This window comes from Notolabrus celidotus, chromosome 13, assembly GCF_009762535.1.
Source record: "Notolabrus celidotus isolate fNotCel1 chromosome 13, fNotCel1.pri, whole genome shotgun sequence".
NCBI classification, from domain to species: Eukaryota; Metazoa; Chordata; class Actinopteri; order Labriformes; family Labridae; genus Notolabrus; species Notolabrus celidotus.
In genome coordinates, this window is record NC_048284.1 from 1,496,293 (window position 1) to 1,524,175 (window position 27,883).

General features: G+C 41.0%; 1 protein-coding gene across 10 annotated transcripts; it reads right to left on the reverse strand.

Moving 5' to 3' along the window:
- Nucleotides 1–1,777: 1,777 nt before the first annotated feature.
- Nucleotides 1,778–27,177, reverse strand: cep43 (centrosomal protein 43). 10 transcript variants are annotated; one of them, XM_034699124.1, is made up of 20 exons: nt 26,996–27,177; nt 24,211–24,264; nt 24,074–24,128; nt 23,592–23,680; nt 23,106–23,225; nt 21,463–21,489; nt 19,868–19,924; nt 19,697–19,767; nt 15,175–15,236; nt 14,819–14,880; nt 11,943–12,020; nt 11,272–11,325; nt 9,303–9,475; nt 9,023–9,073; nt 3,937–4,014; nt 3,604–3,749; nt 3,409–3,483; nt 2,403–2,436; nt 2,058–2,145; nt 1,778–1,969 (listed from the first exon to the last, which is right to left on the reverse strand). In XM_034699124.1, the coding sequence occupies exons 1-20, from the start codon at nt 27,077–27,079 to the stop codon at nt 1,889–1,891; spliced, it is 1,539 nt and encodes a 512-aa protein (XP_034555015.1). In that variant the 5' UTR covers nt 27,080–27,177; the 3' UTR covers nt 1,778–1,888. The 10 variants fall into 10 exon arrangements, with proteins under 10 accessions (XP_034555015.1, XP_034555016.1, XP_034555018.1 ...); XM_034699125.1 differs by having other exon boundaries at nt 3,628–3,749; nt 26,996–27,176; XM_034699127.1 differs by lacking the exon at nt 11,272–11,325.
- Nucleotides 27,178–27,883: the final 706 nt, after the last annotated feature.

The window sequence follows — 27,883 nt, forward strand, 5'->3', positions numbered from 1 at the left end:
AGGTGTTTTAAGTCGTGTTTAACCTGCTAATCGTTCTGAATCTGTGGTATTCCTTTCCTCTGTGCGACATCACTCGACTTCTTCAACGTGTTTGATCAACAAACACCCTGAAAAAGAACAAAACCACCAAAGAGAGAACCAGTACAAGTCTTTTTCTGTCACCAAAGAGGAGATACTTTTCAGATTTCTGTTTCCAGCAGGAACTGGAGGTTTGGACCCACCGAGAGAAAATCAACACGTTGTTGGTTTTAGTATTTTCTTTGGGTATTTTTGAAAACAGGAAGTAGAATTACACCTGGGTTTTAGTCTGAGGAGGGTTCTGGTCTCTGTCTGTAGTCTGAGGAGTATCCACCAATCAGGTGTCAGCAGGAGAAACAGTCTGTATGGAGAGCAACAGCAGGTGTTCTAGAACTCTGACATCAAAGACAGAATTCTAGAATTCTGTCTTTGATGATGTCAGAGTTCTGTCTTTGATGATGTCAGAGTTCTGTCTTTGATGATGTCAGAGTTCTGTCTTTGATGATGTCAGAATTCTGTCTTTGATGATGTCAGAGTTCTGTCTTTGATGATGTCAGAGTTCTGTCTTTGATGATGTCAGAGTTCTGTCTTTGATGATGTCAGAGTTCTGTCTTTGATGATGTCAGAATTCTGTCTTTGATGATGTCAGAGTTCTGTCTTTGATGATGTCAGAGTTCTGTCTTTGATGATGTCAGAGTTCTGTCTTTGATGATGTCAGAGTTCTGTCTTTGATGATGTCAGAATTCTGAGAACAAATGGAACATTCCGTGAAGAAGGTCAGAGCTAAAGAAACATCAGTGTCTCTAATCCTCTTTCATAGACCTCCATTCAACAAACAAACATTGTAGACGTAGTTTTCTTCTCCTCTTGAGGACAGACCTGACAAAGCTTGACTTTGGACTTTTGACTAATCTGCATCATGATGTTGTTATTTCAGCAAACTGAAGACCCGTTAATTACAAGAACATCACAAGAACATCAGTTCCTGTTTCATGTTCATACCGCTGAAGGAAGTCCAGAGTGAGGTTTACAGAGGCCACATTAAAATGTAGAAAGTGTGTAATCTGAGAAGGGTTCTGGTCTCTGCCTGTAGTCTGAGTAGTATCCACCAATCAGGTGTCAGCAGGAAGAACAGTCTGTATCAAGAGCAACAGCAGGTGTTCTAGAATTCTGACATCAGACAGATTTCTGAGAACACTGTGAAGATTCTGTTTTGTTCTCCTCCTGAGGACAGAACTTTTAACAGTGAAACTGAGACTCACCAGAAACAGATATCTCCTCTGGGGGAGGCAATTTATGAGTGAATTTTTACTTTGCTTCACATTCAGTACGAACACACATAACTCATAACAGCCTCCAACACAACTCAAATATTCTCTTCACATGTAGTCTAAAAACACACCTGTAGTTACTGCTCTTCACCACAGGGGGCGCCAAAGACAACATAGATCTGCAATCTCTAGGTTCATACAGCTGACGTAAGCCAGAGTGAAGCCTCTGTGTAACTTACTGTTTACAGTGAAACTGAGACTCACCGGAAACAGATGAATGGGCGCTCCTCTGGGGGATGAAATGATCCAAGCACACAGTCGCTTCTCGACCGTAAACAATGCAGCGCACGGAAGGGGAAGACGTCTACCACTAACAGCTAACAGCTAACAGCTAGCTAAATCAGAACGTCAGAGATGTTAGCCGTCGTTCCCTCGTTGTGGCGTAGTTAAATATTACAGTGAGTTCATGAAAAACACATCACACCATCTCTTAAAACAAACTGTTTTATTTATTGCTCATTGAAACTGTACAGACTTAAATATTGGCGATACAAAGAGGTGCATGATGGGAAAGAAAAGCGTAGTGCATTATGGGAAAGTCAGGCCACCTCCTCCATGTAGTCGGCTCCGTGGCTCTGGCTGAGCTGAGAGACGCTCAGGTCCTGTGTGGTTTCATCAAACTGCAGAACAAACAGCAGTGAGCTTTGTGGACAGATTTAAAGGGACAGTACACGCAGATTAAAAACCTGAACCAGGTGGTCTGATCACCTTGTCGCTGTTCTCCGGTCCCTCGATGGAAACTTCCTCGATCTCCTCGCCGATGCTGATCTCGCTCTTGGAGAGATCTGACCGATGACTGAAGCCAAAAGAGGAACAGAGAGAGGTTAGACTGGTTCTCACGTTTCACTCTGAGTCTGTGATTCGATTCCACAAAGAAGGAACGAGAGTTTAACAAGCTGCAGGGAAGTGATCTATCAGAACCACCACAGACCGTCAGAGACTCAGGGCCTTTAAAGCAGACTGAGGTCTGAGTGAGGCGGACTTCAGAGAAATGATTCAGCATGAAGAGAAACATGAAATAAAAACACTGAAGAATGACGATCTTCATCCTACCTGTTAAAGTCATCGTCATATTCAACGTCGTCATCTGTGGAACAAAGGAGGCGGAGCTTATGAGATCAAATCAGTTAGACAGGTTTTTATGATTATTAGAAGGTCTTATGGAGGAACACAACAAAATACAAACAATTAAAAACAAACAATGAACAAAAAAACAAACAAACAATGATAAAGAAAAACCAAACAAACAAAAGGCAAAAAACAAACTATAAACAATGAACAACAACAACAAACAACAAACGACAAACAGGAAAAACAAACAACAAACAAACTCTAAACAACAAACTACAAACAATGAACAAGACAAACAAAAAGGCAAACAACAAACTAAAAACAAATGAACAAGAAAAACAAACTAGCAACAAACAACAAACTACAAGCCACAGGCAATTAATGACAAACTACAAACTACAAACAATAAACTACAAACAACTAACAACAAAACAACAACAAACTCTAAACATCAAACTACAAAAGCGAACAACAAACACAAACAACAAACAAGAAAAACAAACAACAAACAAACTCTAAACAACAAACTACAAACAAATGAACAAGAAAAACAAACTAGCAACAAACAACAAACTACAAGCCACAGGCAATTAATGACAAACTACAAACAAGAACAATAAACTACAAACAACTTACAACAAAATAACAACAAACAATGAACAAAAACAACAAACAATCAACAAGACAAACAAACAAACAAACAAACAAAAAGGCAAACAACAGACTACAAACAAATGACAAACAAACAAAAAAGTACAAACAAGAAAAACAAACTAGCAACAAACAACAAACTACAAGCCACAGGCAATTAACAATTAATGACAAACTACAAACAAGAACAATAAACTTCAAACAACTAACAACAAAACAACAACAAACTCTAAACATCAAACTACAAAAGCGAACAACAAACACAATCAACAAACAACAGACCCTCAGAGGTCTACATGATTCAGTCTGGTTTGAGGCGTGACGGTCTGAACCTTACCTAAGTGCAGAGATCCAGTTTTATCGTTCAGGGCCTTTAAGTCTCTGAAGCCTCGGTCTCTGGAGTTGGGCGCTCCTGCAGGAAGAGAAGACCAAACCTCTGAGAGGTAAACATCACAGAACAATAAACATCCTCGCTCCCAGAGGATGAACCTTTAAGATTCTCATGACTCCACGGTGTTTCCTCCAGCTTCACCTGCAGGACGAACACATCTCTCACCGTTCCTGCTGTGGCTCTGCTCAGACACACTGCTCCCCCCTCCTCCTCCTCCTCCTCCTGGTCTCGGGGCCTCTGACAGGGACCCTACTGGACTCTCTCTGGCCCCGGACGCCTCTGGCTTCCTGGGATACGAAGAAGACAAAGTCAGCGAGGATGCAGGATGAAGACAAGGAGACAAACAGCACTGATGGAGCTGGGCTTTCATTAAAGATATGATGAACTCTGAGCAGACATGCACATATTATTACTCTTAGATGCTTAGCAGGTTTGAGGGGGGAGAGGGGGGAGAGAGGTGCACCTGAAGCTCACCTGAGCTCAGAGGTCTGACTGTGTTCAGAGGGAGGATCATCTCGCTCGCCCTCTGAGTCAGCAGCCAGGACAGACAGACTGACACCACAGAGAGGAGAGAGAGAGAGAGACAGAAGATGAAAGACAGACTTCTCCTCACTTTGCATCAAACATCCTTCCTCCCTCTTTCTCAAAACGCCTTCATCATCGCCTCGCTTCGTCTCTCTCCAGCCTGGAGGGTCTAACTCTCACACTAAGTCCTCACAGAGATATAAATCCCGATCACGCTCAGAGTGGCCGAGCACACTCGAGCAGAAAACTCAGCTCAGGGTTCATGTGACATTCAGGACAGTTTACCCGCTCAGATCTCCTCTCTGTTGTTTCTGAATCTCAAAGGCAGGAGCGGAGGAAGTCCTGAGCCTCTCGCTGACGGCTCGGTTTGTCCTCGGAGATCGTTAAAGTTTGATGAAGTGAAATCTGACACACACACACACACACACACACACACACACACACACACACACACACACACACACACACACTCACACACACACACACTGACACAGAGACTGCTTTCTCCCATGATTACACCCATCCCACCGTGTCAAACACACTCTCAGTCACCCTGCCTGTCAGCGAGGCGGCTCAGAGTCCTGATGACATCACAGGGTCAGGGCAGGTGAGTGAGAACCTCCAGGTTAGATTTCTGTGATTCCCTTTTATCAGGCGGCCCTAATAAGTCTCTAAAGACTCTTCAGCCAGTTCAGCTCGAGTACTGACTAGAACGAGGAAGAGAGAGCACATCTCTCCCGTGTTAGCTTCTCTACACTGACTCCTGCTTCTGATCAGACACCTTCATATCTCAAAGAGCTCATAGTGCCCTATCACCCCTCTAGAACTCTACGCTCCCAACATGCAGGCCTGCTCATCGTACCTGAAGTCTCTAAAAGTAGTATGGGAGGTAGACCCTTCAGTTATCAGGCTCCTCTCCTTTGGAATCATCTACCAGTCAGGGTCCGGGAGGCAGACACCCTCTCTACTTTTAAGAGTAGGCTTCAAACTTTCCTTTTTGATAAAGCTTATAGTTAGAGCTGGATCAGGCTTGGACCAGGTCTTAGTTATGCTGCTATAGGCTTAGACTGACACACTGGGATCCTGTCTTTCCCTCTCTCTCCTCTCTCTGCCTGTCTCTCACTTTAACTCTTCCTGTCCCATTAAAGTTACTAACCATAGACCTTTCTGGAGTCCCTGAGCTCCCTTGTCTCGTAGGTTCCTCTGGATCTCTGCTGTAGATTCCTTTTTTGGGGTCTGTTATTCATCCTTTCTTTCTTTCTTTCTTTCTTTCTTTCTTTCTTTCTTTCTTTCTTTCTTTCTTCTTGATTTCATTCCTTTTCTTTCTTGCTATCTTTCTTTATTTCCTTCTTTTCTCCTTTCTTTTCTATACTTCTTTCTTTCTTTCTCTTTTCATCCTTTATGTCTCCTTTACTTATCCCTTCCCCATTTATTCTCCTCTTTTTCTTTCTTCTGGTCTCCCTCTCTTCTCTCTTTTCTTAGACCATTCTGGAGTCCCTGAGCTCCCTTGTCTCGTAGGTTCCTCTGGATCTCTGCTGCTGTGGACGTGCCAGACTCCAGCTGCTACAACTACAACTATCCGTCTCCCCACTATCATCTCTCTCTCTTCATCTCCCTCTATCCCTCTCTCCAACACGGTCTCAGCAGATGTGTGTCTAACATGAGTCTGGTCCTGCTGGAGGTTTCTGCCTGTTAAAGGAAGTTTGTCCTCTCCGCTGTAACTAGCTAAATACTGTGAGGTGTAATGCTCATGGTGGATTAAGGTGGGGTCAGACTGAGTCTGATCCTGTCTTGGTCTAGACCTGCTCTGTTAGTAAAAGCGTCTTGAGATAACGTTTGTTGTGATTCGTTGGTATACAAATAAAGATTTGTTGATAAAACATTGAGTATGACTGAATCTGCTTCCTGAGGGCGTAAACACTCGCTGGTTTCGTCTTCTCCAGCCACACTGGTGCATGCTGGGAAGTCAAAAGCAGCCACAACACAGATGTTCAAACATGCTTATCTCTCTGCTTTGAAGTCGCTGTTATCATCCAAACAACAACCTGATGACTCAGATGTGATTCAGGGCGACATGCACTGGACTGGTGTTCACACGGAGGACAGAGAGGAATACGTTTCTATAAATACGAGCCGAGGTTCATTAGAGAAGCTCTGATTCATCTCTTAATTTAAACTCTGGTTCTCAGTCTAACTGGGTCTGACCCGAGGGGAAACACTGAACTCACATTTCTCTCCCTCAGGCTACGTCTGGTCTACTTTCCCCCCTACGAGAAACCTTCTAATTAAAGAAAACTACTCCGGGTTAAAAATAGAAACTACTCACACCACCGTGCAGGAAGATAGAAGATTAGAGGAGCAGAGATTGAGCTGATTATAAAGAACCTGAAACTTCTCTTCCATAGTTTTACTTTTCTTGAGCTTTCCTAAAGTAAAGGCCTCCAACTTTTTCTATTGTTTGCATCCTGGGGCGCCAAAGACAAAAGTGATCTGTGTTCCCTTCCTGAAGGTTCCCCTCTCTCACAACAAACAGATTCTAACTCTCGGCGTCTTCAAACGTGTGGCGGTGGCGGCGGTCGGCGCTCTGACGTGAGAGCGGTGCACACTCACTCGCTGAGGCTTCTGCCCCGCCTCATGGAGGACACGACGGGCCCAGAGAGACCCTCCTCCCTCAGAGGGGCAACACTGCAGGGGTGGTGAGGACGGAGGAGGGGGGGTGGTGTAGTCACAGGTGAAGAGAGGAGGGCAGGTAGGACAGAGGTCAGGATGCAAGGAGGCAGGAGAGGACACAGTACAGATACAAGGACGTCAGAAAAAAGCAGAGGAGACACCTGGACGGGTGAGACGTGCTCAGAGGAACGTACAGGATGCACCAAACCTCATCCGATAATCTCTACTTCCTGTTGTGACAGCGTGACGTCCTGACATCTTATGAGCTCTTGTTTATTTATTTCAAAGCCATATTTGCTGATTTGACTCGTCAGCTGCCTTTTTGAAGCCTTATTCATGGTTATTCAGGAAGTGACCATATTTGGAGAGAGCATTATATTCTATGGTGTGTTTGGTGCATCCTGAGACGACACTGTGACTCAAAGATAACAGGAGCAAAAAGAAACAAGGAGGAGGAGTGGAAGAATGAAGGACCAAAGCAGAAGAAACAACTCCAGACTAAACAGCAGAGATCCAAGCGTGAGGAGGAACTTTACCCGGGAACTACGTGCATTTCAACCGGTGGACCCAGGGTCTAAGTTCAGATCAGGGGTAGATAATCTCCCCCCTAAAAAGACCCTGCTAGGGGGGTAGTACTTTTCAAAGGTCCCGGGACTTTCAGGGGGCGGGGCCTGCAATACTGAACGTGTCTGATTGGTAGATTAACCTCAGTGTTTTTATTCCGCCCTCCGTCCACAATAACATCACACACATCTGTGATTCTCTTGATTTCTCTTTCTTTCATTAGTTTTTATTTGTTCTATCTTTTTTGTATGTGTGTGTACTTTTCAAAAGAAGAAGCTGTGATTCTCTTGATTTAGCAGCTTGTAACAGTAGTCTTCTCTCAGCCCACCGTGAATAAAACATCTTTGCTACTCGTGCTTATCTCCTCTCACATGTTTATTCATTCATTGCTTTTTCCATGTTTAGCAGCAGGTGCAAAATTTTCACTTTTTTTCATGTTTTTCTAATTTTGGAGCACAATTTCAAATTTCAGGAAAATGTATCTTTTGACAGGCTCCGGGTCAACTTTTTTGTCAATTTTATTTTAGTCAATTTTATTTTTTTTTCAAAAATTTTTTTTTTCAAAATTTCTTTTTCAATTTTTTTTCAAATCTTTTTTTTTATCAAATCTTAAAAAAAAAAAAAATATTCAATTTTTTTTTTTCAATTTTTTTTCTCAATTTTTTTTTTTCAATTTTCCAAAAAACAATTCCCAATCATTGTTTTTACCATCTGTGATTCTCTTGAATTCTCTTTCTTTCATTAGCTTTTATTTGTTCTATCTTTTTTGTATGTGTGTGTACTTTTCAAAAGAAGAAGCTGTGATTCTCTTGATTTAGCAGCTTGTAACAGTAGTCTTCTCTCAGCCCACCTTGAATGCGTCTCTCCTCCCGGTGTTCCGGTTTTAAAAGTGACCCTGTAAACTGGAGACCTTCAGCTGAACGTGTCAGTGTTTGTGGAGTTTACACAGCTGTTGAAACACAGAGGGAGTTCCTGGGAATGCAAACTAGTTTAGTTTTTATTAAGATTTCAAAATATCCTCATCAGATATTTAATGATCGTCTAAAGACGTTTATGAGGGATGCATCCGGCTGAGAGGCTCCAGTTAACAGGGTCGCTGTTTAAACCAAAACACCGGGCGATCTCTGCCACGGCTTTTTGAGTTCAAAAGGATTTTAAAGCCGTGTTGAAACGTCTTTGCTACTCGCGCTTATCTCCTCTCACGTGTTGATTCAGTGAATCCATCTGTGATGAAATATAGCACCATCTAAAACAGACCAGCTGAGTCTCTTCATGCTAACAGGCTAACTGTTGTGTTGCTCATAATGATACCTGCCTGTCCGTCTGCTTCTATGGTGTCATCTGGGATGAATGGCATTCCTCTTTGTTTTACTGCCCTCTACTGGTCTGGTGGTGTAGTGCATTTACTTCGGCCTGATTTACACAATCTACCCGGGACTTCAGGCCGCGGTCGAAATGCAGACAACAATGGGGGCACAGGAACCTTTTAGTTCAGGGGAAAGTAGTTCTGGGGGCTAAAAGACCCCGGAACTCTTGGTCCAAATGCACCTCTAGGTCTTTTATTTGAAACACAGCTGAGAAAGTTTAGAACGGGAGACGCTTGTGATCATCTCTTATTGTAGAGTGAAGTGTGAGCTGTGACCTGCTCCTGGTTTAAGTGGTCCTCAGATGACTATGGTTATGATTAGGCACCTTTGAGTCCAAACTTCAACATCAAATCCGAACCTACAGACTTCCTTCAAACCGTCTCTGTGTTGAAGTTTATCTCTGAACTCGGTGAGCTGCACAGTTTGATACTCACTCTCTCGGACTGTTTGTCCGCTCTGATGAGTCCTTCTCTCCAAACGGAGAGCTATGATTCACGAGGCAGCAGAGAGAGAGAGAGAGGACAGACACAACATCTGAGGCCGGAGTCTGAATATTAAAAGCATTAAAAGCTGCGGGGGAAGAAAAAAGGAGTTCTGCTGATCTTTGGTTTCAGAAATGTTTAAAGTCAGCGCCAGAACCGTAACCAGGAAGCTTCTACAGGGAGAGGATTTCATGTGTCTCTGTAGCTGCTCAATGCTCAAATCTGTCCTCACCAGCCATATGTCTTCTGCGGTTTGGGCAACGGATCGTCGAAGAACGAATCCCCCTCATCAGGATCGTCGTCCACCTCCAGGTCCAGGTCCAGAGGGTCCCTCTGCAGGCCAAAGGAGGAAGCCCTGTTGTCTGTCGTCTCTCGAGGTTTGGAGTCTCCTTTCCCCTCCGAGTCCTGATCAACGGCACAGAAACAAAAACAGCTTCAGCCTCGGGGGACTGGTGTGACGTGAAGGATGAGGATGAGTCTGATCCAAGCTGGTTTTAACGAGGGGAGGGTTTAGATTTGAAGAGGAAATGTGGAGAACAATGACGTCTTTGACTCCATGATGTTCAGACAGCTCGAGTCAGAGATGAGCAGCAACTGAAGCAGCAACTGAAGAAGTTATACAGCAGCGTTTCACTGAAAAATGACCTCTTAATTTGAAGATACATTTAAAGGTGACATATTCTGCTCTTTTTCATCAACATATATTGGTCTAAGAGGTCCCCAAAACATGTCTTTAAAGTTTCTTGCTCATAAAAACACTTTGAAATCAGATTCTGGTCTGCCTGTAAATCCCTCTTTTTCAGCCCTCCTCAGAACAGGCTGTTTTCTGTGTCTGTGCCTTTAAATGAGAATGAGCTCTCTGACCACGCCCCCTCAGGAAGTGGGTGTGGCCTCGGCTGTCCAGCACGTTGATCTAATGTTTACATGTTGGCTGAATATACACGGCTGCTCACAGACCCGCGTTACTTCAACCCTCTGAATCTGATCCAGAATCTGATCCTGATGGAGAGGCGCCTGCAGCAGGACCTTTCTGAACCATTGGTCACAGATTTAGTGTTTCTTGTTGTTTTATTTGTCAGTATGTAGACGTGTGTCTTGGTACACAGCTACCAACATGTAGCTATGTGGCTATGCTAACTAGCGCTAGCACTTTTCCATGAAAACTAAAAAATCATCCACTAGATCTTCAAATCTGCAGACGTGGGGAGTCAAAGCGACCTTTGTGTTTATTAAGACAGCCTACAACTAGCATGCCTCCCTCCTAAGCTCCTTGTTAGCACACATGTGTGCAGGGAATGAAAAACGGAGGAGGGGTTGAGTTGTATTTTATACAGTCTATGGGCTGAACAAGCTCCGAGCTCTGACTTCCTGTTACAGACCGGATGGCGTTGTGACGTATGAAAAACACTGAAAACTGAAACGGCTGGTTTCAGCACACATTTACTGAAAGGTGGAGAAATCAGAACAGGGGCAGAATGGATTCTTTTACTTTTCAGGGGGTTTGTAGACAGGGACACATATTTCAGGTAGAGAACCATTAAAAAGTCCATTTTGCATGATATGTCACCTTTAAGGATCACTTTGGAACCTCCTGAGAGGAAAGATTCAAATCAGAGAGATGAAAAATGATCAGTAATACCCTTTTTAAACACTAGAGGGCGCTGTCCGTCTTTGACTTCTCATGCTGGATGAAGAAGTTGAACTAAAGTGTTTTTAAAATGAATAAGAAGCCTTTTTTTTAAAGAGTAAGAAGCTGCTGGGTAGCTTGTAAACAAGTGAATACGTTGGATCTTATTCACAGTATAATGTTAAAGCTGAAACTACAGAGACTCATGGAGGTGATGGATGAAGTTGGATGAACATTAGTGTGATGTGTTAATGTAAGGATGGGACAGTAAGTTTCAGCTCTTCATGTCTCATTGCCTCACCTGGTCCACCTCTCTGAATGTTTCCTGTGATTCAGGTTTTTAAAACAAAGATTGAAAATGTTTGATGACATCAAAGCGCAGGACGCTGCAGCTCTGCAGAGACTGAGAGTGTTAGTATTCAGCGATCTGGATCCTGAAGCCTAGTCTTGATGAATGAATGAATGAATGAATGAAACATGTGGATGTGAGGGTTAGTAAGCAGAGGTGCTGTTCATCATGACATCAGTGAGTGTTAGCATGAAGCTAATGTGGAGCTGCTCCTCATGTTGTTACCTTGGCTGCTGTCTGACTCTGGCCTCTGTGACTCTGGCCTTTAAATCTGGGGATCTGTGCACGACAGGGACATGGATCAGCTGCTGCTACACACACCTGACACCTGACACACACCTGACTCTGACATCAGCTGCACCTGAACGCAACCGTCCGACAAAACCTCAAACTAACTTTGAAGTTTTCTTACCTGGTTTAACTCTCAGTTTAAAATGTTAAAAATGTTCACCTGTTGAATTCAGTAAAGTTTTAATGTAGTAACAAACTCAAGATTACGGCTAAAGCTGAAATGCAAAAAAACTGCAGTTCCTCAAGTGTCCACTAGAGGCTGACTCCAGAAGTGAGTCAGTCCCCATAGAGCCCCATGTTAAAATATTAACAGCAGAAGTAAACATGTTTACAGTCTGATATTAACAAAACAGAATAAATATGACTCAACAGGAGGAGTGGATTAAAACCAGAGACTAAAATAAAAAGATGTCTGTACCAAATATTAAATTTAAAGTACATTTTGTGGAAATACTCTCCTCCATGTGGGCGTGTTTTTTTTAAATTTTGATCACAGCAGACAAACAGATTTTTAAGAGGATGTCATAATTGTTTGAACTAACTCTTTTGATTACAGAGAGCAGCAGCAGCTAACGCGAGACATCAGCAGGGGAAAGCAGACGTACCTTACTGATGGATGGAGAGATGATTTTGTCCTCAGGTACGAGACTCTGCGGCTGACTGACATCAGAGTCCTGAACCACCTGAAGAGAGACGGCAGAACCAGACGTCACAGCAGGAAACTTAAAATCTTACTGACATTAAAAACCTGCATTAAGCCTAAAAGATAACATTAGCATGCTAACATGCTTTCTATGTTTAGCCTGTTAGCATGTTAACCAGGGGTGAGTATTGCTAAGAACCTCACGATACGATACACATCACGATACAATAGTATCACGATATATCACAATATTGTGATATATCGTGATATTCTACACAGTTAACTAAGACAAAAATAGAGATGTGTAAATGTAAATCACAAAATACTACTCAAAATTTAAAGGACAAATTAAGTAAAAACTATTTGATTGAAAACAACTTTTCCACTTTATTGTTTTTGAAACACTGAAGTTGTATTTTAGTTCCAACTCGGCTAAAATGTGAATTTTTATTATAACAGAAATATCGATATTAAGAGTTGAAATATCGATATCATATTGGAGGTCAAAGTATCGCGATATATTGCTGTATCGATATTTTCTTCACACCTCTAATGTTAACATTAGCATGCTAAAATGCTTTCCATGTTTAGCCTGTTAGCATGTTAACATTAGCTAATTACACATAAATAAAAGATCTGCTGGTGCTGATGGAAATAATTTTCATCCTGTAGGTATTTTATCGTTCTTCATTTTCATTTTGGCGTGCGCATGAACAGATCTGAGCTTTCAGACGTCCGTCTCTTGCACTCTGAACAACTTGAGGATTGATGACTCGGCTATTTTTAGCACAAGTCATGTACCGTTCTCAGCCAGAACAGAAGACCTTATGTCAACAATATTTACATGTCCTCACATTGGAACACGTCCCAGGTATGGAATAGTAGGTACAAGAAAAGGCTTTTCAAAGTAAAAGCACTTCCCTGTGGAGTGGCTCTGTTTGTTTTCATTTAAAGGGGACATATCACACTTTTTTCATCAACATATATTGGTCTACGAGGTCCCCAAAACATGTCTTTAAAGTTTATGCTCAAAAAAACACTTTGAAATCAGATTTTGGTCTGCCTGAAAAACCCTCTTCTTCATTCCTCATCAGAACACTCTGTTTTCTCTCTGACCACGCCCCCTCAGGAAGTGGATGCGCCTCGGCTCTCCAGCACGTTGATCTAATGTTTACATGTTGGCTGAATATACACGGCTACTCAGAGATCACGTTACTTCAACCCTCTGAATCTGATCCTGAATCTGATCCTGACGGAGAGGCGCCTGCAGCAGGACCTTTCTGAAGGATTGGTCACAGATTTAGTGTTTCTTGTTGTTTTATTTATCAGTATCTAGACGTGTGTCTTGGTACACAGCTACGAACATGTAGCTATGTGGCTATGCTAACTAGCGCTAGCACTTATCCATGATAAATAAAAATCATCCACTAGATCTTCAAATCTGCAGACGTGGGGAGTAAAACCGACCTCTGCCAGAAAGGCAGCAGGACCTTTTATGAAGGATTGGTCACAGATTTAGTGTTTCTTGTTGTTTTATTTGTCAGTATGTTGACGTGTGTCTTGGTACACAGCTACAGCTACAGCTACAGCTACAGCTATGAACATGTAGCTATGTGGCTATGCAAACTAGCGCTAGCACTTATCCATGATAAATAAAAATCATCCACTAGATCTTCAAATCTGCAGACGTGGGGAGTCAAACCGACCTTTGTGTTTATTAAGACAGCCTACAACTAGCATGCCTCCCTCCTAAGCTCCTTGTTAGCACACATTTGTGAAGGTAATGAAAAACGGAGGAGTGATTCAGTATTATTTTATACAGTCTATGGGCTGAACAAGCTCCGAGCTCTGACTCCGTGACAGACCGGATATTGTTGTTACGTAACAAAAACACTGAAGTCTGAAACGGCTGGTTTCACACACATTTACAGAAAGGTGGAGAAATCAGAACAGGGGCAGAATGGATTCTTTTCATTCTCGGGGGGTTTGTAGACAGGGACACATATTTCAGGTAAAGAACCATTAGAAAGTCAATTTTGCATGATATGTCACCTTTAAAGCTTTTATTTTGAAGTTTTGTCCAAGACTAATGTCGCGAACGATCACGCTATTGCGTCGCATCATTTGAGACCTCTTACACCACATCCACTTTACAAATTGTTCCACTCTGCTAGCAGCACAACTGGTTTTGTTTCAAGACCTCTACAGGTTTTTGCTGCAGCACTCTTACAGACCCCCGGTGTTAGACATATTATGGAGGAAAGATATTCCAGATCTAAAACCTACATTTGAGTGGGATTAAGTATGGATTAATGTGAGATTAGCATACCAGGAATCCTGATCACGGAGTCCACGGAGCAAGAGACTCTGCCATACAGGCTTGGTATTCACTTCTAACGAGCCTCTGTGGGTTTCAGGTGTAACGTGTAATTGAGGTCTGTAGTTCTAGATCCGGGGAATGGGTGGGTTATATTTGATAAAAACTGGTTAAGGCCAAAAAGTAAGAACTCTCTCTCTGCACACAGCTGTTATTGCACCTGAGAGTTCACTAAGTTCGTTCTCTAAAAGTGTAACCCTGTAACCACTCCAGTATCGGTTTGTCAAACATCCCATCAAGTGAAGACTCATTTTAATGTCTTAATGTTCAGACTTTCAAAGGATCGGCAGGAACTCTGATCTTAGTTTTCACAGAGATTTATCAGGACATGTTTAGCCTAGCTTAACACAAAGACTTAAAACAGGGGAAACATCTATTTTCCAAATGTTTCCATCTGACTGTGAAAGTTTTGAGCTCTTAATAACTTTGTGAAGAAGAAAACAACAGTCGGTTAATCTCACCACACTTCTGCACTGAGCAAAGAGACGTCTGTAAAACCCCTGGAACAGCTGGAAGTCCACCGCTGTGAACAAACACATGCATGTAAGTGTGTGATGCCAAAGTAAAGCCACATTCCTGATTATAAAGACACAGTGTCTACGTCTGAGAGGAATGTTAGCTCGTCACTGTGGACAAACTTAAATGTGTCTTTGTCTGTTTCTACAAGTTTTGACCTTCTGGAGTTAAAGGATGTAAAAATAGGACCCAGGTTTCAAAGTGGTTCCTGTATTTATGTGAGATAGTCAGAGCGAGGTTTAATGAGACAGCTGGTCACCATTAAAAACACCTTCCTCTGGTGTTCTCAGTTAAATCTTACCTTTGGAGAAAGTTTTATCTACTGCTTTCAGCTCATCAGTGATGAACTTCTCCAACATGTTCCTGCAGAAACACAAAGACATCACATCTCAGGTGTCTGCAGGAAGATCAGTCTGTATGGAGAGCAAACGCAGGAGGAACACAATCCAGCGTAATGACGGCTCCCATGGTTATTAATCTCTCTCTATAAAAACATATCTGCATGAAGAGCAGAGTCAGAATTCTGAGATTAAAGTGAGAATTCTGAGACTAAAGTCTGAATTCTGAGATTAAAGTCCGAATTCTGAGATTAAAGTCTGAATTCTGAGATTAAAGTCAGAGTTCTGAGATTAAAGTCTGAATTCTGAGATTAAAGTCCGAATTCTGAGATTAAAGTGAGAATTCTGAGATTAAAGTGAGAATTCTGAGATTAAAGTCTGAATTCTGAGATTAAAGTCTGAATTCTGAGATTAAAGTCCGAATTCTGAGATTTATGCCCAAATTCTGAGATTAAAGTCCGAATTCTGAGATTGATGCCCGAATTCTGAGATTAAAGTCCAAATTCTGAGATTAAAGTCCGAATTCTGAGATTAAAGTCCGTATTCTGAGATTAAAGTCTGAACTCTGAGATTTATACTCAGAATCCAGAGATTAAAGTCAGAATCCAGAGATTAAAGTCAGAATCCAGAGATTAAAGTCAGAATCCAGAGATTAAAGTCAGAATCCAGAGATTAAAGTCTGTATTCTGAGATTAAAGTCTGAATTCTGAGATTAAAGTCTCATTTCTGAGATTAAAGTCTGAATTCTGAGATTAAAGTCTGTATTCTGAGATTAAAGTCAGAATCCAGAGATTAAAGTCAGAATCCAGAGATTAAAGTCTGTATTCTGAGATTAAAGTCTGTATTCTGAGATTAAAGTCAGAATCCAGAGATTAAAGTCTGTATTCTGAGATTAAAGTCTCATTTCTGAGATTAAAGTCTGAATTCTGAGATTAAAGTCTCATTTCTGAGATTAAAGTCTGAATTCTGAGATTAAAGTCCGAGTTCTGAGATTAAAGTCCAAATAAATCCGTATTCTGAGATTAAAGTCTGAACTCTGAGATTTATACTCAGAATCCAGAGACTAAAGTGAGAATTCTGAGATTAAAGTCTGAACTCTGAGATTAATACTCAGAATCCAGAGATTAAAGTCTGAATTCTGAGATTGATGTCCGAATTCTGAGATTAAAGTCTGAATTCTGAGATTAAAGTCTATATTCTGAGATTAAAGTCTGAATTCTGAGATTAAAGTCTGAATTCTGAGATTAAAGTCCGAATTCTGAGATTAAAGTCCGAATTCTGAGATTAAAGTCCGAATTCTGAGATTAAAGTCTGAATTCTGAGATTAAAGTCCGTATTCTGAGATTAAAGTCTGAATTCTGAGATTAAAGTCTGAATTCTGAGATTGATGTCCGAATTCTGAGATTAAAGTCCGAATTCTGAGATTAAAGTCTGAATTCTGAGATTAAAGCCCGTATTCTGAGATTAAAGTCTGAATTCTGAGATTAAAGTCTGAACTCTGAGATTGATGTCCGAATTCTGAGATTAAAGTCCGAATTCTGAGATTAAAGTCTGAACTCTGAGATTAAAGTTCCATTTCTGAGATTAAAGTCCGTATTCTGAGATTAAACTTTGAATTCTGAGATTGAAGTCTGTATTCTGAGATTAAAGTCTGAATTCTGAGATTAAAGTCTGAATTCTGAGATTAAAGTCTGAATTCTGAGATTAAAGTCTGAATTCTGAGATTGAAGTCTGTATTCTGAGATTAAAGTCTGAATTCTGAGATTAAAGTCTGAATTCTGAGATTAAAGTCTGAATTCTGAGATTAAAGTCTGAATTCTGAGATTAAAGTCTGAATTCTGAGATTAAAGTGAGAATTCTGAGATTAAAGTCTGAATTCTGAGATTAAAGTCCGAATTCTGAGATTAAAGTCTGAACTCTGAGATTAAAGTCTGAACTCTGAGATTTATGTCCGAATTCTGAGATTAAAGTCTGAATTCTGAGATTAAAGTCTATATTCTGAGATTAAAGTCTGAATTCTGAGATTAAAGTCTATATTCTGAGATTAAAGTCTGAATTCTGAGATTAAAGTCTATATTCTGAGATTAAAGTCTGAATTCTGAGATTAAAGTCTGAATTCTGAGATTAAAGTCTGAATTCTGAGATTAAAGTTTGAATTCTGAGATTAAAGTGAGAATTCTGAGATTAAAGTCTGAATTCTGAGATTAAAGTGAGAATTCTGAGATTAAAGTCTGAATTCTGAGATTAAAGTCTGAATTCAGAGATTAAAGTCTCATTTCTGAGATTTAAGTCTGAATTCTGAGATTAAAGTCTGAATTCTGAGATTAAAGTCTGAATTCTGAGATTAAAGTGAGAATTCTGAGATTAAAGTCTGAATTCTGAGATTAAAGTCCGAATTCTGAGATTAAAGTCTGAACTCTGAGATTAAAGTCTGAACTCTGAGATTTATGTCCGAATTCTGAGATTAAAGTCTGAATTCTGAGATTAAAGTCTATATTCTGAGATTAAAGTCTGAATTCTGAGATTAAAGTCTATATTCTGAGATTAAAGTCTGAATTCTGAGATTAAAGTCTATATTCTGAGATTAAAGTCTGAATTCTGAGATTAAAGTCTGAATTCTGAGATTAAAGTTTGAATTCTGAGATTAAAGTGAGAATTCTGAGATTAAAGTCTGAATTCTGAGATTAAAGTCTGAATTCAGAGATTAAAGTCTCATTTCTGAGATTTAAGTCTGAATTCTGAGATTAAAGTCTGAATTCTGAGATTAAAGTCTGAATTCAGAGATTAAAGTCTCATTTCTGAGATTTAAGTCTGAATTCTGAGATTAAAGTCTGAATTCTGAGATTAAAGTCTGAATTCTGAGATTAAAGTTTGAATTCTGAGATTAAAGTGAGAATTCTGAGATTAAAGTCTGAATTCTGAGATTAAAGTGAGAATTCTGAGATTAAAGTCTGAATTCTGAGATTAAAGTCAGAATTCTGAGATTAAAGTCTGAACTCTGAGATTAAAGTCTGAACTCTGAGATTTATGTCCGAATTCTGAGATTAAAGTCTGAATTCTGAGATTAAAGTCTGAATTCTGAGATTAAAGTCTGAATTCTGAGATTAAAGTGAGAATTCTGAGATTAAAGTCTGAATTCTGAGATTAAAGTCCGAATTCTGAGATTAAAGTCTGAACTCTGAGATTAAAGTCTGAACTCTGAGATTTATGTCCGAATTCTGAGATTAAAGTCTGAATTCTGAGATTAAAGTCTATATTCTGAGATTAAAGTCTGAATTCTGAGATTAAAGTCTATATTCTGAGATTAAAGTCTGAATTCTGAGATTAAAGTCTATATTCTGAGATTAAAGTCTGAATTCTGAGATTAAAGTCTGAATTCTGAGATTAAAGTTTGAATTCTGAGATTAAAGTGAGAATTCTGAGATTAAAGTCTGAATTCTGAGATTAAAGTGAGAATTCTGAGATTAAAGTCTGAATTCTGAGATTAAAGTCTGAATTCAGAGATTAAAGTCTCATTTCTGAGATTTAAGTCTGAATTCTGAGATTAAAGTCTGAATTCTGAGATTAAAGTCTGAATTCTGAGATTAAAGTGAGAATTCTGAGATTAAAGTCTGAATTCTGAGATTAAAGTCCGAATTCTGAGATTAAAGTCTGAACTCTGAGATTAAAGTCTGAACTCTGAGATTTATGTCCGAATTCTGAGATTAAAGTCTGAATTCTGAGATTAAAGTCTATATTCTGAGATTAAAGTCTGAATTCTGAGATTAAAGTCTATATTCTGAGATTAAAGTCTGAATTCTGAGATTAAAGTCTATATTCTGAGATTAAAGTCTGAATTCTGAGATTAAAGTCTGAATTCTGAGATTAAAGTTTGAATTCTGAGATTAAAGTGAGAATTCTGAGATTAAAGTCTGAATTCTGAGATTAAAGTCTGAATTCAGAGATTAAAGTCTCATTTCTGAGATTTAAGTCTGAATTCTGAGATTAAAGTCTGAATTCTGAGATTAAAGTCTGAATTCAGAGATTAAAGTCTCATTTCTGAGATTTAAGTCTGAATTCTGAGATTAAAGTCTGAATTCTGAGATTAAAGTCTGAATTCTGACTTTTTTTCTCAGAATATTATTAATTTAGAAAAAAAATTGACCTTTTTATTTTTTTTTCAGTGGCCCTTATCCTCTTCCGTTTGATTTCAACCTTCAGCATCTTGTCACACATCACTCCCCTTGCTTCATAAAGCAGCAGGACATGGATAAACTCCAGTTAAAGTGAAACCTCGTTTCCTGTATTTTGTTGAACTTCTCCAGTAAAGTTCTGCGGGTGAATTCCAGCCATGTGAAATGGACATTTGGAAATTTACAGTAAAAAATGTCAAAACAGGCTTTCTTCACAGATCAATCCAAAGTGTCTCAAACAGAGATTACATAAACACTTCCTGCTTTGTTCTAAATCAAACCCGGGTTCTGGGTCCTCGTTTTGCAGACGTACTTGTTCAAACTGGGGAACAGATCTGTGAAGACATTCTTCAGGTCTTCTCTTGGAACCGAGCCGCTCCCGTCCTGCAGGGGAGAAACAGGAAACAACAACAGTTAAGCTCCAAATCGTAGGCTGTGATTGGCTGCAGAACGATGACATCACATGAAGGTGCGTAACACTCACCTTGTCGTAGGCGTCGAACTTCTTACGGGCGTGTGTGATCTGTTTCTGAGTCGGCTCCTGAGAGACGAGGAAGAGAGGAGAGATTCATGTCAACAGAGAGCGTTGTTTCACATCTTAAGGCCCCGTCACACTTTCACCATTAAGATCAAAATGCCTCTCAAACACTGACGAAGTGTACAAAGCCATCACAGTCCAAAGGCATGCTCATCAGGTCAACTGGTGTCTCTAACTCGCCCTGTGATTGGCTGCAGACCTGTTGAGGGTTGGACCACGCCTCTCCCTCCTCCTCAATGACAGCTAGGACTCATCTCCTGACCCCCCATGACCCTGAATGGGCTTAGCGGTACGGGTAACGGATGATTCAAATGAAAAACTCAGCAAGAAAAGTTACACCAAACACACCAGGGGTCACATTGTGTAGTGTGTGTAGTACTTTGTGGCGCAGTCTGAGCTGAAACCAGGACACATTGAGATCAACAGGAAACCAGATCTGCATCGAGTCTCTGCTTTCAGAGCAGGATCCGGATCTCAAGATACACACACTCACACACACTGACTGGGTCTAAGAGGGTCACAGAAAGTATTAAATATGAGTCCCACGTGTGTGTGTGATTGTGTGTGATTAGTAGAACTCAGGCCTCAGATGCATGTGTGTGTTTGAGTGATGCATGCTGGGTAACTGTCCTCGTCAGATCTGTTTAGTTGTGAAGCTGCAGGTGTGAGGACGATCGCTGCTCCAGCTTCATTCTTAAAGACTTGGATGGTGGATTCTTATCTCGGCTCCTGAACACATCGTGCCAAATGTGGTTTCTTATCTCCTGCTGTTAAACCTTCTTCATGTAAACTTTGGGTCCGACTGAGCCCGGCTCTGAGTCTGGATCAGCGTGTGAACGGTTCAGAGGAGAGCTGGAGATGAGTGTTCGATCACCTGTCTCTTTGAACCGCCTACATGTGATCCAGAACGCTGCTGCTTAAATTCATCATAAAGGTCACAGGTCGCACCCTTCATCGTGTCTCTGCACCGACTCTCATTACGCAAGTTTCATCTCTTGTGATTGTGTTCACTGACTCATGGACATTTTTAAAAAGCAGAAAAAGATGATCCCAAACTTTAAGAACCTTCATCGTAAAAACCTGAACACTAAAGAAACGATCCGTCCAGCACACACAGAAACATCTGCACAATAAAAACAGAAGAGTAATGACAACAACAGCTGCACTCTGCAGGATGTCACACACACACACACACACACACACACACACACACACACACACACACACACACACACACACACAAACACCTGCGTCACACACGTGAACACACACGTGTGTCTGCATGGCTGAGTCGCAGTAATTACACAATAACGCAAGAAAACACAAACGAGTTCACAAGCGAGTTTTCACGAGTCATCGAGTTTGTGACCATTTGTTACCTAACACACACACACACACACACTGACATACATACACAAACACACACACACACACACACACACACACACTGACATACACAAACACACACACACACACACACACACTGACATACACACACACGCACACACACAAACACACACACGCACTCAGAGAGAACTCACCTTAGCGATGTTTCCGCTTCTGTTTTCCTGCACAAGTTAAAAAAAAGACAGAAATCAGAGAGTTCATGTTTGTGTCTCCTGACAGACGAGTTACAGATGAGTGTGACTCAGGTTATTGATCAGCTGATCGGTCAGGTTATTGATCAGCTGATCGGTCAGGTTATTGATCAGCTGATCGGTCAGGTCATTGATCAGTTGATCGGTCATTGATCAGCTGATCGGTCATTGATCAGCTGATCGGTCAGGTCATTGATCAGCTGATCGGTCAGGTTATTGATCAGCTGATAGGTCAGGTTATTGATCAGCTGATCGGTCAGGTCATTGATCAGCTGATCGGTCAGGTCATTGATCAGCTGATCGGTCAGGTTATTGATCAGCTGATAGGTCAGGTTATTGATCAGCTGATCGGTCAGGTCATTGATCAGCTGATCGGTCAGGTCATTGATCAGCTGATCGGTCAGGTCATTGATCAGCTGATCGGTCAGGTTATTGATCAGCTGATCGGTCAGGTTATTGATCAGCTGATCGGTCAGGTTATCGATCAGTTGATCGGTCAGGTTATTGATCAGCTGATCGGTCAGGTTATCGATCAGTTGATCGGTCAGGTTATTGATCAGCTGATCGGTCAGGTTATTGATCAGCTGATCGGTCAGGTCATCTAAACCTCTGAATTATCAAATATACAAATGGTTTCAATCAAATGCAAAAAAATATCGAAGGAGCTCATCTGTTTTGTTTTTCATAACAGACTGTTTCTTTTTTTTTTTACCTTTCAAGTCATTTATGAAAGGACAGAGGACAGATGATACCAGATAGAGACATTGGAAAGGGAAAATAGGACAGAGGAAAGGAGACAGAGGACATGTGACAGAGAATAGAGGACAGAAGAAAGGGGACACAGAACATAGGACAGGGGATAGAGGACAGAAAAACAAGAAAAGAGGAGAGAAGATAGAGGACAGAGAACAAAGGAGAGAGGACAGAGGAAAGAGAACAAAAGAGAGAGGTCATAGGACAAAGGAGAGAGGGCAGAGGAAAGAGGAGAGATGACATAGGATAGAGGACAGAAAAAAGGGGACAAAGGATAGAAAACAGGAAAAAGGAAAGAGGACAGACGACAGAGAAAAGAGGACAGAGGAAAGGGAAAATAGGACAGAGGAAAGGAGACAGAGGACATGGGACGTAGGACAGAGGACATATGACAGGAGAGATGACAGAGAATAGAGGACAGAAGAAAGGGGACAAAGGAGAGAGGACATAGGAGAGAGGAAAGAGGACAGTGGATAGAGGAGAGAAGAAAGAGGATAGAGGATAGAGGACAGAGGACAGAGGCGTGAGGACACAGGACAGAGGATAGAGGAGAGAGGAGAGAGGAGAGAGGGAAGCAGAACAAGGACTGAGAAAGATAGGACAGAGGACAGAGGAAAGAGGAAAGACAGAGGAGAGAGGAGAGAGGACAGAGGACATAGGGCAGAGGAGAGGACACAGGACAGAACCGAAGACAGCGCAGAGAGGACAGAGGACGGACACATGATAAAAAATCTAATCTGTAGTTTTCAGACTTTGGTCACAGCGCCTCCTGTGGGCTTCAGAGGAACTGCATTCTGGCGGCTCTAACAGCTGATTGGTCGACAGTCTCTCACCTCGGGGGTTTTGTGTCGCCTCTTGACGAGCTCCAGCAGCAGAGGAGAGTTCCTGTTCACCTCGGACTCTGACAGACCCAGATCTCTGCAGACCTGGTCCCGACCGTCCAGACCGTTCAGCTGAAAACACAAAAAAACAAAAACATGAGTTTTTGTTTTTTTGGACTCAAATATTTAAATCTTACATAATAAAACCTGAAAAGAACAAACAACATGACAGAGAGAATAAAACAGCTGGGAGCTTCTGAAAATAAACTCTGTGGTCATTTAAAATTTGTGATTTCCACCCTGAGAGCAGACGAAGAGACGGAGGAAGCGCGTCTCTCGTTGTGGTTTTCAAAGAGTCCGACTCGGTGTGACACGTGTGAACAGAAACCAGGAAACAGGAAGAGGATGAAAACGCTGTGTGATCTTGTTTTCACAGCCACAGACCGCAGAGACGCTGCGTCAGGCCGTGGTGGAGGACGCTCTGTAAAACACACTCGCCTGGTTGATCTCCGGCTGGAACACGGCGAGCGTGAAGTCCAGGTTAAAGACCTGCAGGAAGTCCACCATGAGAGCGGCCACCAGGCGACCTGCAGGGTTAAAATTCAGTGTTCGTTAAAATGTGATGTTCAATGTGTTTGTTCTGCAGTTTAAACTTGAGCAAACAAGTCTCTGTCTTTACAAACCAGGAGGTCCAGGTCTGTCTGACAGCACCACGGCTCCCCCCTGTGGTCACACACAGGAACTACAACTACTCCAAACCCTGAAAACATCCTGTCACAGAACAGATCTGTGCTGTTTCACACTTTAATAAGCAGATAACATCTTAAAATCAGGAGCACGAGGGGAGGAGGAGGAGGAGTCAGCTGATCATGAGGAACAGACATATGACTGAGGGAGACGAATTCATGACGATGAAGACAAGAAAACTAAATGAAAATATGACATAAAACCAACACAAAATAAAACAATAAAAGCCTCACCGTCTTTAGTGTTGAGGAACTTCTTCAGGTTCTCGTTGATCAGAGGAGTTTTATTCTGAAAATCACAAATATTAAATTAAACCAATTTCCAAATTAAGATAAAAACAGAACGGACAGAGCGAGGAATAAAGGGGCACCTCCAGTTTGTCCTGCTCCTCCATCGCCAGGAACACCGCAGCCCTCATCTCTGCCTGCAGGAGACACAGGGGGGACAGACACAGGTGAGACAGACACAGGGGAGACAGACACAGGGGAGACAGACACAGGGGAGACAGACACAGGGGAGACAGACACAGGTGAGAAAGACACAGGGGAGACAGACACAGGGGAGACAGATACAGGGGAGACAGACACAGGGGAGACAGACACAGGGGAGACAGACACAGGGGAGACAGACACAGGGGAGACAGACACAGGTGAGAAAGACACAGGGGAGACAGACACAGGGGAGACAGATACAGGGGAGACAGACACAGGGGAGACAGACACAGGTGAGACAGACACAGGGGAGACAGACACAGGGGAGACAGACACAGGGGAGACAGACACAGGGGAGACAGACACAGGGGAGACAGACAGGGGAGACAGACACAGGTGAGACAGACACAGGTGAGACAGATGCAGGTGATACAGACACAGGTGAGACAGACACAGGGAAGACAGACACAGGTGAGACAGACAGGGGAGACAGACACAGGTGAGACAGATGCAGGTGATACAGACACAGTCGAGACAGACACAGGGAAGACAGACACAGGTGAGACAGACAGGGGAGACAGACACAGGTGAGACAGACACAGGTGAGACAGACACAGGTGAGACAGACAGGGGAGACAGACACAGCGGAGACAGACACAGGGGAGACAGACAGGGGAGACAGACACAGGTGAGACATACACAGGTGAGACAGACAGGGGAGACAGACACAGGTGAGACAGACACAGGGGAGACGGACACAGGGGAGACAGACAGGTGAGACAGACACAGGGGAGACAGACACAGGGGAGACAGACAGGAAATTGTATCAGAAGGTTACGTCTGTGATCAAATATTTGACTTAAATAGTTTTCTTGTTTATTGTATTTTTCATGACTTCTTCTGTTGACAAAATCTCTTGGAAATTATTTTACACTGATTGAACAAAAACTTTATTTCTTTTAGAGGCTTTTATTGTGAAAAACAGTAAATCAGTGAGTTAAAGGTTTACGTCTTAAATGTTTTTCTTGTTGTTTGTTTGTCTCTTTTACAAATAATTGTTTGGTTTGGTCTCACATTGTGTTTTTTATTTAATTTAATTTATTGATTTAATTCTTTTTATGTATTGTACGGCACTTTGGTCAGCTGCTGCTGTGTTTTTAAATGTGCGGATTTGAAGGAAGTGTTGTCAAATGTTATGGAAAACCTAAATCTGACCCAGGAAGTTTGGTAAATAGAAAACATCCCCGACATCAGAGAAACAGAGCAGGAACGTTTATTATGCTCCTTTTTTTACGGTGGCGTTTGAAGGGCAAAACACAACGACATCACCTTCTGGACTGTGTTTGTCCAATCAGCAACGATCCTGTCACTGCAGTTACAAGCATATGTTGTGTTTTTAGCACTTCTGGGCCACCGTACTTTTTAGGAGATTCAGTGATGTCACAGTTTGAGCAGATCTCGTGTCACCTCTTGCTTCATTCTCATCACTCTAACACACGCTTACCTCCCAGTTTGAAACTTTGCCCAAGTCTAGAGTTGTAAATGGAATAATTTTACTCAGTAATTGTTTAAAAAAATTTAAAAGCTCATTATGCCATCTTTTAAATGTCAATTTAACTTTGGCTAAAGTTGGCCAAACTGTTCAAAAAGGAACTTTAGCATCAATGATTTATTATTATTTTATTTCTGAGGACCGTGTTCTTCAAATAGGACAGCAGTTTGTTAGTATTGGTCAGTTACTTACAAAGGAATTCTTTAAAATAACATGAAGATATCTTTCCCAACGCACAGTAGGATACTTCATTTTATTTCCTTTTTTATTTTTTGTTTTTCTATGTCATTATGATACCCAAATTCCAGCTCTTATTTGTTATTTGTCCATTAACTCCAGAAGTTGATATTTAAGCACAGTGTCATGAATATCCTGCAGTAGACAGGGCTTTGAGGGAATGAGGGAGAGGGTTACTGTTTTTCTTTTCTATATCTGTCGCTCTTTCTAAGAGCTCACTGTACTTTATTAAGCTGTATAAAAACGAATAAAAATGTGTTGAGTAAAAATAACATGAAGAACCTTCCATAAAAACAGTGATATGATGTTTTTCCCAAATCACCCACTCCTGATACTGAAGTATTAATTATAACACCACAAATATGTACATTATCACATCAATACTATATGATATATTTGGAGCTATTTTTTTTAAAGATTTTTTGTTTAACTGAGAAGTCCAACATGCAATAAAATATCACTTATTAATACAATTTAATTTAACTTTAATATTTATTTACAAGTAAAGCAACTAAAGCTGTTAATACACGTTTATCTCTATAGAAGTATAATAAATAAGTTAAATACTTCCTTATAGAAGAATAAATACAGCAGTATGTTGAAGAGATCTCACTTTATTAAAGTTAAAGTATTTAAAACAGTCATATTTACTGAGGACTGAGATGTTAGCCACATCAGCAGAGCTAGCATCCACAGAGCTAACGGTCTTTAGTTCTCTAACTGTAAGTGACAAACTTCATTAAAGTGTTTTTATATTCAGTTTATGTTCTAGTGTTTGTAGTTATAAATATAAGATCAGAATTAGACATCAGACTGTGAGAGACTGTCACTGAAACTTCACCGGCTGCTAGCCTAGCATTAGCCTAGCCTAGCCTAGCTTCCCTCTGGGCTCATTCAAAGTGAATCTTCTTAAAGTGAAAGTTCTTCCTCCGAACCTTCAGCTTGTTCAGGACTCCGCTGTTCTCCAGGTTCTGGATCAGCAGGTCCCTCAGCTCCGTGTCGTCCTCTGTGGCTGACATGTTGGACTGAAGCTAGCTGGAGCTAACTGAAGCTAACGGCTGCTGTCAGGACGACGGACCAAAACAAACAACACGGAAGTGACTCTTCTTCTTCTTCTACGGTTTAATGTCGGCTCACACACACAGCTGAGAGACGGAGGGAGGCCCCCTGCTGGACGGATAGACTGAGACCTGTATGAAGAGTAACAAGACCTGATCTTAAAATGTAACATTTTAATGACAGATTTTGAACATTTCTGTAAATTAATGAAAAAACAAAAAATGTTTATAGAAAAAAAATCATAATTTGAATCAGGTTTATTGACAAGTGGGATTAAAAATAATACAGGAATGTGTAGTTTGAAGGGGCATAATGAATATATAAAAAGGAAAAAAAACACAGCACCAAACATTTCAGTAACATTAAAATTATATAATAATTTTGTTTTTTGAATTATTTGGAGGGGTCCACACGTGCATGATGGTAAACCCAAAAAGTCTTAAAAATCAAGGACAAACGGAAAATATAAAAAGATACATAAATAATATATCTTTTGAATGATCCCATTATTTATTTACATTAATCTTAATTATTTCCAATAATCACAATCAGAATTGAATCATCACAACTGCTCCTATACACACAGTAAGAATAAAGGAATATTGATAGAAATAGGAATAAAATAACAAACATATAATAAATAAAACATTACAACAATATATCAATATATTAAAGCTATATACAGAAGAGCCTGCAGAAGAACTCCACATCTTAAATTAAGCCTCTCTTTTACATTTGGAGTAACGTGGAATAGTTTGAAGAAA